The sequence below is a fragment of the Garra rufa genome, chromosome 19, assembly GCF_049309525.1.
Source record: "Garra rufa chromosome 19, GarRuf1.0, whole genome shotgun sequence".
Classification (NCBI taxonomy): Eukaryota; Metazoa; Chordata; class Actinopteri; order Cypriniformes; family Cyprinidae; genus Garra; species Garra rufa.
Window position 1 is genome coordinate 12,174,306 of NC_133379.1, and position 15,165 is coordinate 12,189,470.

General features: G+C 39.5%; 1 protein-coding gene across 1 annotated transcript; it reads left to right on the top strand.

The window, feature by feature from the left end:
* Positions 1-12,008: 12,008 nt before the first annotated feature.
* Positions 12,009-14,120, top strand: LOC141291963 (GTPase IMAP family member 9-like; the record flags this gene model as incomplete). The annotated part of the gene is made up of 2 exons (XM_073823952.1): positions 12,009-12,710; positions 14,103-14,120. Coding segments are annotated over 2 exons (720 nt in total), but the record flags the coding sequence as incomplete, so codon positions are not given.
* Positions 14,121-15,165: the final 1,045 nt, after the last annotated feature.

The following is a 15,165-nucleotide window of genomic DNA, read 5'->3' on the forward strand; positions in this document are numbered from 1 at the left end:
ATGTCATAAGACTGCACTGTCTATCTATCTATCTATCTATCTATCTATCTATCTATCTATCTATCTATCTATCTATCTATACATACATGTATGCATATATGTATTTGTGTTTGGTACACACAGGTACGTATGTATACACACACACACACACACACACACACACACACACACACACACACACACACACACTGCCACTGATTCTTCTGATATATTTGTTGCTATCTGAGTAATACACACATGAACTGTTGTTTATGAACATGCACACATGACTCACATTCCTAAAGTTGTCAACATTTAAAAGACAGGCTAATCTTGTTTTTACTTACCGACGCGGCAAACAACAACTTTTTAGCGGTTGTCAAACAAAACGAACGAACTTCTTATGGATGCTTCTTCCTGTTTCAAAATAAATTAGTATGTGACGTATTTGGACGTAGGCGTGGCTTGTGACGTTACACTTGGATGTGGGCGGAGTTGGATGTCCACCGCAGGCTGCAGCGAGACGTTCCTCCATCTGACTGCCGAAATTAGTCTAAAAAAATTATTTGGACTCACATTCACTGCTCTCAGACTTAATCAAGCTTCCCTTCCATGTACTATTTCTAATCCTTTTAACTCATTTAAGCTTCCACTCTCATCTATTTATCTGTATCTATCTACCTGTTTAGGCCTAGCAGCTAAAATCATGCAAAACATGATATTCATGCTAGAAAAATAGACACAACATGCTAGTAACTGGCTAATCAAGCTAGAAACATGATAGCAACATGCTAATCATACTAAAACATACTAGCAACATGCTAGTAACATACTAATCAAACTAGAAACACGTTAGCAACATGCTAGTAACATGCTATCAACGTTAGTAATTTGTTAATAATGCTATTAATATGCTTGTAACTTGCTAATCATGCTAAAAACACACTAGCAACATATCAACTGCATGCTAATAATGCTAGCAACATGCTAATCATCTAATCCAGGGGTTTTCAAACCTGTCCTGGAGCCTCCCCTGCCCTGCACATTTTGTATGTCTCCCTTATTAGGCACACCCAATTCAGGTCTTGCAGTCTCTACTAATGAGCTGATGATTTGAATCAGGTGTATTAGATGAGAGAGACAAGCAAAATGTGCAGGGCAGGGGAGGCTCCAGGACAGGTTTGAAACCCCTGATCTAATCTATCTATCTAAAGTTTCACACTTCAAGCTTTAACAGCTGCTTTAAACTTTTAGGCTAGGCTTTCTTAAGCCAACTTAAAGTTTGTCTTGACAAACTTTTTTTTTAATCTACTTTGTAATAAAGTTTTTTTTGTCATTGTACTGAAGTTTGTTTACTTTTCTAATATGCTTCATCTTTACTTACTTATGCTGTGTTCAAATCCTCCTGGAACATTCGTAATTACGAGTTGACAAGTCGTCATTACGATATCAGGTGCATTCAAGTCACTTTGGTCGGAACAAGGTGGCGATTTAACTTTTCTACATAAAATTCAACTATTTTTTTTTTTAACCTAAATTCTACAAAATGATGAATAAAGGATGTGCATCATTGTGTTTTTGCTTTTTTCTGTTTTTATTCAATTTATGTGTCACAAATTGGTCGTCCTGTCATCATAAACTCTTGCACTACACATCATGGACTTCATTCCCCACAAGCCACTGCACTAATCACTGCATTCACCTGCTCCTTGTTTCTCACTGCACTGATTACCACTCACACCTGCACCTCATTTCTAGGACTGCATTTAAGCCACTCACACACAGCCACCTTGCGAAGTCTTATCGTTCCTCATGGTCGTAATTCCGAGCGTTTCTTCCCGTGTTTGTTTTCCCGTGTGTGTAATTCCTGGACTCCCTCCCGTGTTTGATTCTCCCTGCCAGCCCGACCTTTCTGCATGTTTTTTGACTACGATTTCTGCCTGCCCCTTTGTGTTTGTTTGCCTGAATAAAATGCTGCAAATGGATCCGCACGTCTCAGTCCGTCCCTGTGACATTATGAAGGTGATATAAATGGAATCCTTATTCTATGGTAATTATACAATAATATAAAATTTTATGTAACTTAGTTTTATTGTACTTTACAAAGAATAATCATTTTATTCTTTTCAACAACTTTACCGTCAATACAGATGCTTCATATCTATATAGTCTTTAGCTGCGTCAATTGCGTCGGCCCCAACTCAGAAACTCTGAGCTTAAAGAACATTTTGAGTTTCCCACTCGTAATAACAACTTTGTGGTGGTGTTCATGGTGTCAATCTATCCAACATGACTTGAACGTGCCATTAGTCTTGGTTCCTCCTTAATTAGCTACTCAGTGATTGGCTAATTACCAGAGGGCATATACAGGATATGACCTCTGTTATTCAGCCAATCACTGCAGCCATATACTAATGGGTCCTGATTTATAAATGTCTGCATTGATGCACAATAGAGAAATGTAACTTATATGAGCAATGTAAGTTGGTTTCTTTGTTTATATTGCATATTTTTGACTGTGTAATCTTGGTTTATTTTGATCCAATTGTTTGTTTTTATGTTCTTTCTGTGTCTAGAAACCACACACATATTCACATGATGTACTCCCTGCTAATCTTTGCTCTACCTGCTTCAATAGATAAATAAAATGGACATATGGAATTGTATCAGTGGACTCTGTGTTCTCATAGATACCCCTACTCGACTCAAGCGAGATGTTTCTAAGCCGTAACCTCTTAATGACATTTGCCTCTTGGTATGCTTTGCTGGGACACTTCATATTTGGCAATATTAGGGTCTTGATTGCACAGACACTTTTGGATGGAACAGAGCTGAATTGAACAATGAACTCCCCGGTGTACTAACTTAAGGGGGGGGGGGGGGAGGGGGGGGTGTTGCACTATAGTTTCGAACACCACTTAAAATGGCTGAGGGAATCGGGGGCGTTTTCGGATACAGCCCCAGTCCTTGTATCCCACAAGGACCACGTTTTTACCTTCCACTCCATTTATTCCTAGTTTAGACCTGTAAATCAGTGTAATCCATTAAAGATCACAGCCAAAGTTGTTAGAATTTGTTGTAATTTCTAGCCATCCAATCTCCCTTAAAGGTCATCCTTCCAAAGAGAGGAATAGTTTGATTTTAGCTGTGATGCAGCCCTCTAGACTTCAAACAGTCAACACTCAACTTTACAACCTCCACTGCTGGTCAGTATACCCATCCACAGTGTAGCCAATATAATGGATGACATACAACATGACCACTTTCATTAATTGGTCTGTAGGATTACTCCACTTTCAAAATAAAAATTTCCTGAAAATTTTCTCACCCCCATGTCATCCCAGATGTTCATGTCTTTCTTTTTTCAGTTGTGAAGAAATGGTTTTGAGAAAAAACATTTTAGGACTTCAATGGTGCTCAATGGATTAAAGGTTAAAAATGCAGTTTCAAAGCTTTGAAGTTTCAAAGCTTCAAAGGTCTCTACATGATCTACACGGGGAGAAAATGAGATGAGAGTTTTTCGACATACCCTAATTGTCTTGAACCGGAGTACATAGAGTACACATGCGCATCGCAGAGCTAGACAAGACCAGCATTTGTGGTTGAAAAGTGTATAAATATGAATTTTTTTAAAGAAAATTTCCTATCGATTTGGTAGATAAAACCCTAACTCCTCGGCTTGGAGTCCTTGGGAGCTGCACTAAAACTGCATTTTGAACCTTCAATCCGTTGAGCACCATTGAAGTCCACTATATGGATGAAATTCCTGTAATGTTTTCCTCAAAAAACTTATTTGTGACTGAAGAAAGAAAGACATGAATATCTTGGATGACATGGGGGTGAGTAAATTATCAGGAAATTGTTTTATTTTAAAGGCTTGAGTAATCCTTTAAGATTCAACGATCTAGCCGATCAGGGAGGATTTGTGGTAAACAGCACATTCCTGGGCCTCTCTCTGACCACAATAGTGAACAAAGGTGTGCTACATTTTGATTAGCAACATCTTACAGACTTACACAACTCAGCTGTTAATAGACAAATTAATGTATACATGACAGCTCAATTTTTTCCCATCATGTTTGGACTTAATGAGTGCGAAATAATGTTTCATTTATTTGTTTGAGGCATAATAAGGTACTTCGCCTTATAAGTACTCTCATAACTCTTAGAATGTTTGTAATATTATATTATATAATGTTTGTAATAATTCTTTCATGTGTTACTGACTCACTCCACCCATTCTGTTTAAAGTGAAATTAAACATCGCCATTGCCTATTGTTACTTTGGAGATCGAGGAAATATACAGAAGCGGTGACAGTATGGAAGACAAAAACAGAAAATTTGCAAGTAAACATTCAGGTCAGTTAAAAGATATACATTTATAAAACTTATATGCAAAAAACAACAAAGATATTTTGTGTTTAGAAATATTTTCAAAGTGTCAGTTTACACAGAACTAGTTCAAGTGCGATGCTGATATTCCAATGTTATTTTAGTCTCTTAGCAACGCGTTTTAGAACACTTTTGGTAAATTAAAAAAGGTAAACAACAACAGAAGTAGGCTATTTAAAACAATAATGGCATCAATATGTAAATATGTAAAGGTCATTTTATCTATATATGAGGGTTTAGAATGATTCACCTATATTATGCTATGGGTTAATGAATCCAGTAATAAACTTCTGAACAATCTTGACTTCACTTGTATGTTGATTAAATAGTATTTGTAACTATAAGATAATAAATGAAGGGTCTATGTTTTTTAATACACAGTATAACAAACAAAGCATACAGGTCAAATAATATTTACAATCATGAATAAGCAGTGCCATTCAGTCAAACTGAGTGTTCTAACAATGTTACTGATATAAAAAAAAACAGTAAATGCATTACATAGCTAATAATAACAACATTAAATGAGTACACTTATCATTTATTTATTTATTTATTTATTTATTTATTTATTCATTCATTCTTGGGGGACAGACAGTCATTTTAAACAAGAACAAGGAAATAACTGAACTTATCTTCCCTAACTGGGCAGAAATGGGTCTCATTTGTCCAAAGTAAAGTATCTTAAATGCACTCTTAGTTTCTGTTAAATTATAGAATTTTTAATAGCTAAATAGAAAGTTATATTTCTAGTTAGTCAGGTTACAGCCTATTAAAACAAAGGTAAACTATTCCCACGTAGCTTATTGTTCCCCACCCAGTAATAACATTAGTATGAAAACATAGACTAGAGCACAGGTGCCAAACTCAGTTTCTGAAGGGCCAGTTCTGCAGAGTTTAGCTTTAACCCTAATCAAACACACCCGATCCAGCTAATCAAGTCTTTCAGGCTTATTTGAAAGCTACATGTTATCCTCTGAGGGGAGTATATATTTTGACATCAGAATAGACATCTGAAATGTACAGATACAGCTGTGCTTTACAGACACAGCTAATTAAAGTGGCATGCTCTCTTTCACAGAATGTGATGAAATACCTGATTCACAAAAAGATTCACAAAAGATCCAGGAAGATCTCAGGGATCAGATGGAAAGTCAGGGAGAGATTAAAAAACTGATACAAGAGATTGCTAAAGAAAGTTTGGACTCAAACGTTGCTAAATATTAAGCCTTTTTTGTTCCTTTTAATTCTAAGAGATATCATGTAAAAATTATTTGGCGTGCATTCATTGAAAGCAAACAAAAAACTTGGTATGTTGGCCAAGAACCACCCAACTGTTATGAAACAGACGGACAAGCAGGTAAGTAACAATGTAAAGATGTTTATTTAAAACCAGCAGAGCCTCTTAAGGGTAAGAGTCTGCAGAACTTGGAGAATCGATCCACAACGACGAAGATACAGGTGTTACCATCGGATGCAGGTAAGTCCGTCATAAAATCCACTCCTAGGTGTGAGCAGGGGTGGTTGGGAACTGGCAAATGATGGTGTTTACCTGCTGGAAGATGTCGGGGACTCTTTGACATAGCACACTCCTTACAGCCTTGGATGTATCTCCTCACATCCCCTGCCATGCCCTGCCACCAGAAGCGTTCAGATAACAGCGAGAGGGTGTTGTTGATCCCAGGATGTCCAGTGCCCAGAGACGTGTGAATGGTATGTATGAGATCTACCCGTTGTGTCCTAGGGATGTACTGCAGACCAGGGGGGAAGCCTGGCGGAGGTTGAGGGTCAGGAGTGGCGACACTTGGCGGAGCAGACCATTCAATCGGATTCACAAAGATTTCTTCAGGCAGTATGTTGGAGGTTGTTTCAGGAATGTCTGAGGAGTCATGGAGTCTGGATAGAGCGTCAGCTCGCACATTCTTGGAACCAGGACGATAGGAGATGGAAAAGTGGAGACGTTTGGCATCACAGAGATATTGAAGGTTTTTGTGATCAGTGATGACTTGGAAGGGATATTTGGAACATTCTAACCAATGTTGGTACTCCTCCAGGGCCAGCTTGTTAGCGAGTAATTCCCGGTTTCCGATGTCATAATTCCTCTCCGCCGGGCTGAGATTCCGGGAGAAGTAGACGCATGGATGGAGTAGACTGGGAGTATCGTGATGCTGTGATAAAACTGCTCCAACTCCTGATGTAGAAGCGTCCACCTCCACAACAAAGGGGAGTTCTGGATCCGGATGTCTCAGAACGGGAGCTTGTGTGAAGGCGGTCTTGAGGGATTGGAAGGCTGCGGCCGCGTCAGGAGTCTTGGGTTGACCTTTGAGAAGATTGGTAAGGGGAGTGGCGATGAGGCTATATCCCTGAATGAAGCGCCGGTAAAAGTTGGCAAATCCTAGGAACTTCTGGAGTCCTTTGACTGATGTAGGTTCGGGCCAGTTGGTCACCGTGGACACTTTCAAGAAGAGTTGGTGTTCTGAGTCTCTGGAGGACCTCCGCAACGTGGTGGCGATGTTTGGCCTCACTCCAGGAGTAGATAAGGATGTCATCTATGTAGACTATCACAAATCGATGTAGAAACTCCCGGAGGACTTCATGGATGAAGTTTTGAAATACGGAAGGGGTGTTGACCAGGCCATAGGGCATAACCCTATACTCATAGTGGCCTGTAGGGGTCACAAAAGCAGTCTTCCATTCATCCCCCTTCCGTATTCTCACCAAGTTGTAGGTTGCTGCGGAGGTCCAACTTCGTGAAGATGGTGGCTGAGCGAAGTTGTTCGAGGGCCGCAGGGATGAGAGGAAGGGGGTACTTAAATTTTACCGTGCCTTGGTTCAGGAGTCGATAATCAATACATGGCCGCAGCCCTCCATCCTTTTTGGAGACAAAGAAGAAGCTGGATGCTGCGGGGGATGTGGAATGACGAATGTATCCTAAGCAGAAGACATCTTGGAAGAATGAGTACGTTGCTGGGATCTTCGTAGAACGTTTTTCGAGAGGACTTTCAACTGATGTAACACAGACTGGGATGGGTCTTGGAACAGGACATGGAAGTTCAGGAAAGCAGACTGGAAAGCATTCTTCTCCCCATTGGATTACTTCTCCTGTGCCCCAAGAGATGATGGGATCGTGCTTCACCAGCCACGGGCGCCCTAAGATGATGTCAGCATTAGCACCCTCCAGAACCAGCAGTTGAATCTCCTCTTGATGTAGAACCCCGATCTGAAGAGAGATGGCTTCACACTTCCGATGTACTCGAGGCTTTACTGAGGTGGATTTAGTTATTGGTTGTATCTGGTAGATGCTCGACGAAGCTTCGGTTCGGAGCTGCAGCTGGCGACAGAGGGTACCCGAGATGAAATTTCCCGCTGACCCGGAGTCGATGAGGGCGTGAACTGTAACAGAAGATTTGTGGGTAGTTAATCAAACATAGGTAGACAGTGGATACATGTTTTCTTCATCAGAAGTGATTACACTCACCGAGGTTCGGATAGGGCGAAGGGGGCAGTTCAGCTAAACGTGCCCACTAGCTCCACAATATAGACACAGACCCCGGGTCAGCCTTCTCTGTCACTCAGCTGCGGTCAAACGACCAGACTCGAGGACCATGGGTTCTAGTTCTGGAGGGCTGGCGGTTTCAGATGAACGGCGGAGTGCATGAGTGGATGTTTCGGGAAGAGGTTGATAAAATTGCAGACCATCGGAACATCTGATAGAATGCTGTATGAATCATTCCAGACCCATGTTATCATCCAGAGCAGCCAGCTGTAAGTGGAGTTTGGGTTCAAGGCCAAGTCGATAGGTGGTAAGTAACGACCGCTCGTTCCATCCACTTGCTGCTGCTAGAGTGCAAAATTTAAGGGCATATTCTTGAGTTGACATGGTTCCTTGAGATAAATGATAAAGCTGCTCACCGGCTAGTATCTTTCCATCCTTACGGCCAAACACCTCCTTGAAGTGTGAGATAAATGCTTGAAAGGAACGAGTTTGCTGCCAGATCGAGTCAGCCCATTTCAAAGCTGGTCCGGTGAGGAGAAAGGTGATGAAGGCAATTTTAGATTGATCTGTAGGATAAAGAGCAGGTTGCATGGTGAATATCAAAGAACATTGCAGTAGAAATCCGTTGCACTCCTACGCCCCGCCAGAGTAGGGCGCCGGTCGGGCCATGGGACTGGAAGTTGCGGTATCTGAAGAAATGCTCGGTGGAGAAGGTGCCGGTGGTGCGGATGTCATGATGGTGGTAGATGATAGAAGTACCTTTCTCAGGGAATCGACCAGTTCCTGAAATGAGTGCCCACGACCCATTTCAGGAACTGGTCGATTCCCTGAGAAAGGTACTTCTATCATCTACCACCATCATGACATCCGCACCCCCGGCACTAGCAATTTTAGTTTGAGAGTTATAATAAATAATTTATTTTAAATAAATATTACTATACAGGTGCATCTCAATAAATTAGTTTTATTGAGAACTAATTTATTGAATTTCAGTAATTTAACTCAAATTGTGAAACTCATGTATTAAATAAATTCAGTGCACACAGACTGAACTAGTTTAAGTCTTTGGTCTTTGGCTCACATTTAACAAAAACCCACCAATTCACTATCTCAACAAATTAGAATACTTCATAAGAAAAAACATTTTTAGTGAATTGTTGGCCTACTGGAAAGTATGTTCATATACTGTATATGTAAGTTGAGATAGTGAATTGGTGGATTTTTGTTAAATGTGAGCCAAAATCATCACAATTAAAAGAATCAAAGACTTGAACTACTTCCGTCAGTGTGCATTGAATTTTTTTAATACACAAGTTTCACAAGTTTTTGCCAATGTTTCTGTGGTAGGGATGAGTATTGTTTACATTTATTACTACTGATACAATACTGCTTATTGATGCCGTTATACTACTTTCTATAAGTTGGTGCAAAAATAAATAATGTAAAAAGATGTTGAAAATTTCAAGTTACTTTATTACTGCAGTTTACAAATTCCTCTAAGCAAACAGAAAATGGCACATAAAGCACCTTTTTTTTAAAAAAAAAATGCTCTTTAAAGAGAGAGAGAGGTTTCCTCAGCATACCACAACATGTTTGAACATCATGCATAGGAGCACAGCACAATGGAATAGAGAATTATAGCGTCCCTAGCTATTTTTATGTAATAAAGTAAACATACAGACTTCCTCAGGAAGGAGGCGTGATTGCTTCTAAGTGTCCCTCTTATAGGGACAATTTCATCTCTGATTTAAACTACATGATAAAAAAAGGCTTATTGTTAAAATCTAGAATTATTTGTAATGATACTCCCATCAGGATTTTTACAGACATTCATTCAGGACCTGAATTTCATTTTTAAAATTGGGGTGAATTCCCCTTTTACGTGACTCTTGTTGGAGGGAGGATTTCTTTAAGCGGTTGAGTTTTTTTTTTTTTTTTTTTTTCTCCAATATGTAATTAAATGTTTAATCATGCTGTGTACTTTTGTTTTCACAATAGGCCAATTATGAGCACATCATCTCTGGAGAGCGCAGAAGTGCTGAATAGTTTAAATACTGGCCAAACTTGAAAAGAATTATAAACTTTAGTGACGATGCATGTAAACTGTGACAGTTCCTGTTTCAACCGTACAATGTGCAGCTTGCTTATAGTCCAAACGCGATGTGGTCATTTGAAGCCATTTGCGCATTTTGAGAGGGAAAGACAGAGAGCTTGCGGAGATTCACTCGTGCTGTTTGTAAAATAACGCCTGACAGAAAGTTTTCAAATTATTTTGTAAGTTATTTAATAAAGAAATATGAATTGCACCTCACCTTTGCCTTAAAATTATTTTACCTGCGCCGGACAGAGATTGAGGCGGTGCCGCTGCACATGCCAAACCTCTCACGGCAGGCGCGTCCAGTTATGAGAACAGCTTCTAAATCGCAATTAACACATAAGTATACGGAGATAAAACAACGCAGGTATCGATAACAGTATTGCTTCTCCTAAAGCTTATCAGTAGTCCGGTATTAAACCAATTACAAAAATGTCCAGTTATCGATTCCTATCGGAAGAAATCGCGTTCCGCGGGGGCCCCCTGGACCATGGGGCTCCACGCAATTGCATGGGTTGTGTGGTGCCTAAACACGCTACTGTCCACGACATTCTAATTTATTGAGATGCACTCACAGATTTTATGTAATATAAATAAGCTGTGAAATCAATAGATAGCACTTCAAAAATAACTACATGACCTTACATGTTCGAGTCTCTATTGCTGTATATTTTCAACTATATGTATATATCGGACTTGCAACCCAAGGGTCGTGGGTTCGAATCTCAGGTCCGGCAGGTGAGACTGAGGTGAGACCCTTGAGCAAGGCACCCAACCCCCAACTGCTCCCCGGGCGCCGCAATATGGCAGCCCACTGCTCCGGGTGTATGTGCGCACTTGGATGGGTTAAATGCAGAGCACAAATTCCTTTCTCCTTTCCTCTTTCCCTTTTTTGGGGGCAGCCATGGCCTAATGGTTAGAGAGTCGGACTTGTAACCCAAAGGTTGCGGGTTCGAGTCTCAGGTCCGGCAGGGATTGTCGTGGGGAAGGTGAATAACCAGCACTCTCTCCACCCTCAGTACCACGACTGAGGTGAGTCCCTTGAGCAAGGCACCGTACCCCCAACTGCTGCCCGGGCGCCGCAGCAATGGCTGCCCACTGCTCTGGGTGTGTGTTCACGGTGTGTATTCACTACTGTGTGTGTGCACTTGGATGGGTTAAATGCAGAGCACAGATTCTGGGTCACCATACTTGGCCTCACTTCACCTCCTTTCCTTTCCTTTTCTTTCCTTATGTAACAGAGGCCAGCTAGTAGGTGCTGTGCAGGTAAACCTCAATCCCCGATCTCAAGAGACACACTAGCGACAGATGCTAGAGGTTTCAGTCTATAGCCTCCTTGTTAGTGCGTCCACCTCCCGTGCCAGAGACCCGGGTTCGAGACCTGCTCAGAGCGGGTGCGAGTAGGACCTGGGTGTGAGGGGTAACATATAAATATATATGCACTGATAGAGCAAGGTAATTTCTTTTATTTGTACTCTTTCATGAACAAGTAATTTTTTTCAGTGTAAATGCGTTTAAATTTATCATATTCTCTTTAATTTTATTTTTTTTATTTTAATTTTATTATTCTCTTTAATCTCTTAAACTTTAGCAAACCCTTTAACCAAGGCTGTTTGCCGCTGACGTCACATACGTGCTTTACAAACTTGGTATCAAAGCCTGAGTTGACAAAGAAAGCTGATGATCAGCATCATAGTGGAGTGGTTTGGTTTTGTCAACTCGAGACTAATCCTGTAACTCTGAATTTGTTCAATTACCATCATGGTACAGGCCCCTGGTCATGAACTATCCTGCTAATGGTGTACTATTACTATAGTATACAATTTCCTTGACTTTTCCAGTTTTAGATATTAAAGATACAACCCTGGTTTTTATTAACTTATTTTATATAAAACAATGATAATTAACTTATTTCATATTTTTTTGTCTTATTTTAGTCATTTTAAATCATGTCGAGACCCCTCTTGAAGTTTGATGAGGCCTCATAGTGAGCAAAAGCAAATGCAAAGTTATTATACTTTTTTGAAGTATAAATACCATCTTAAATTGCTCTCTCTTTATCAGATCTAAGGATTGTGCTGTTGGGTAAAACTGGATCAGGAAAGAGTTCAGCAGGAAACACCATCATCGGCAACATTGAGTTTGAGAATGGCAAGTCCCCTAACTCTATTACTACAGGTTGTCAATCACATCTGACAACAGTGGAGGGCAGAAACATCAAGGTGATCGACACTCCAGGACTGTTTGATACGTCCATGAGTGAAGAACAACTGAAAGCTGAAATAGTGAAGTGTGTCTACATGTCTGCTCCTGGTCCTCATGTGTTTCTGCTGGTCATGAGTCTGGGCAGATACACAAAAGAGGAGAAAGACACAGTGAAATGGATTCAGGAGAACTTTGGAGAAGAAGCTACTCGATACACTATCATTCTGTTCACTGGAGAAGATCAGCTGGAGGAAAAAACATTAGATGATTATATCAGTGAAAATAATGATCTCAAGGCTCTTGTTAATGAGTGTGGTGACAGATTTCATTCATTCAATAATAAAGACATGAAGAACCGCTCTCAGGTCACTGAACTGCTGGAGAAAATTGAGAAGATGGTGAAGGAGAATGGAGGACAGCACTACACTAATGAGATGTATAGAAAAGCCCAGAAAGAAATTGAATGGGAGGCTCTGAAACAAGAAGCTAAAGTTCATGGAAAAACAGCACTAAAAGTAGGAGGAGGAATAGTTTTAGGAATAGTAGGAACAGCAGCAGTAGTAGTGGCAGTTGGACCAGCAACAGCAGCAGCAGCAGCAGGACGAGCAGCAACAACAGCAGCAGCAGCAAAATTGATCAACTACTGATGAACACTTTATTTATTTGAATTATCACTCTGGGTTATTTAACTATGGGTTACCATGTCTTTGGAAGGCTTTTGTCTTTCAAACACACACATTTACTTTATTTCTTATTTATATTTAATACAGGAATTCCCACATGTTTTTTCATATAAACCCCTTTCACCTAATATATTAACTTAAAGTACCCCATGATTTAAAAATAAATATTTTAATAATTAAATATAACATTTGCATGTTCACAGTTCTCCCATATTGGTTAATGGTCACATGGTATGCAGATAAACAAATTAAATATATATTTTTTTAGTAAGTGCTTGATTTAGATTATTTTGATGCAATTTTAATTTTCCATTAATTATTGCATTAATTAATTTTTAGCTTTTCATTAAACTCACAAACCCCCTGCAGTTACAAATTCCACTTTGGGAAACCTTAGTGTAATGTTTAATGCACTTTAATGCATGTTGTTAATTACAATGAATAGAATACATTTTCTTAATCTTTGTATTTTTATAGCAATATGATACATGATTATCCTATTTAAGTCATTTTAATAAATCCTTCTGGTCAAGTAATCTAAACGTAGTCTGATTATATTATTTAAAATGTGTAATGGATTACGTTACTGACTACAGTTTGTGTCATGTAATAAGTAACAGATTACACTTTGTAAGTAATCTCTGCAAGTCACACATCACAGGAAAGCTCTCATTCTCTGGAAAACAGATATGTAGTTTATTTTAAAATTACAGTTTGAATGATTTTTAAAAGAATTGTGCAGTAAAATATTAAACCACTTTGAGGAAAAAAAAGTGAAACGTCTACTTCAACCACTGCTTCTCTAAGATAAAATCAGCCACAATCTCCATTTCTTTTATCTAAGGACGTAAATTAATGTAAATGTAATTTTTCTAAATCCTTTTTTGTATAAATTAAGAGTTAGTTCACCCAAACATATAAATTCAGTCATTATTTATTTGCCTTCACACTATTTAATCCCTGTGCTTTTTGTTTTTTTAACACAAAAGGTGATTTTGTTCACATTTCATGCAATATAAGTCAATGAAGCCTGACTTTCAGAAGCTTCATAACATCATTTGCTGATGCCTTTGAAGCTTCTGAAAGCCAGGCTCCAAGCTATTGCTTGTGACAAATCCTTCGCCATCTAACATCTGCTGGAAAGTCAGATAGAATTATCTGTGAGCATGCACATATTTCGAGTTAACACAATCTCCAGATGATCCATAACATAGAAAACATATACGTTATAATGTGTCTGTGATTTTTCAGGATTTTTATCCAGGGTAGTACCACACATGTTCTTGAGGTCTTCAGCTGTTTCTAACGTTCAGTGTCAGTAATTGCTGTACACTCTTAAAAATAAAGGTGCTTTAAAAGGTTCTTCACAGTGATGCCATAGAAGAATCATTTTTGGTTCCACAAAGAACAATTCAGTCAAAGTTTCTTTAAAGAACCATCTCTTTCTTACCTTTATAATCTGAAGAACCTTCTTTTACCACAAAGAGCCTTTTGTGAAACAGAAAGGTTCTTCAGATGTTAAAGGTTCTTTATGGAACCATTTAAACAAAAAAGGTTCTTCTATGGCATCGTGAAGCACCTTTATTTTTAAGAGTGTAGGAAGCTGTGTTCGGTCAAATGATCTGAACTCAAGATTCTTCAAACTCACCCATACCAATGATGCACCAATAATGAACATCCATCGCTGCTTCGTTCTCAAAGAACAGCAGGTCAGGTCCCAATGTAAAGTCAAGCGATGACTTATTTAATGATTCTCTATCATTGATCAGCAATGAGCTTAGGACAAGAGACGTGTCGGTGTCTGAATATTCAGCAGCATGTTCAAAGCCCTGCCAAGTTGACAGAGAATATTTAAGGCCATTAAATGGATATTTTCCATCTCATCTGCTTCCTCCAGGCCTCCACGGCTGAGAATTCTGGAAATTATTCCAAACTGCTCTTCACAATATGCATTATAGATCACAAGAGCCGCTCACTGAGTCCAGACAGAAGAGAATTAAGGGATCATAAAAGGGAAAGAAGCATTTCCCATTAATTGCGCTTCATGTTCAAATTTTATACATCTCTTTAAGATTTCTTTGCCTTCTAGCACAAAGCGGAATAGTTAGTTCTGCTCTTGAAGGGTCACAATCCTGCAGAGTTGAGCTCCAGTCCTCATTAACACACCTGCACCAGCAAATCGAGGTCTTCCAGACAGGTGAGACCTGAGTTGTGTCTCATTGTCAAGGCTGTGCCCTCATGTATGGTCTAAAACACAACTGCCCTCACGTTTTCCCACAGGACAGCAATTGTGAGTATTCTAACGGTTTGGTCA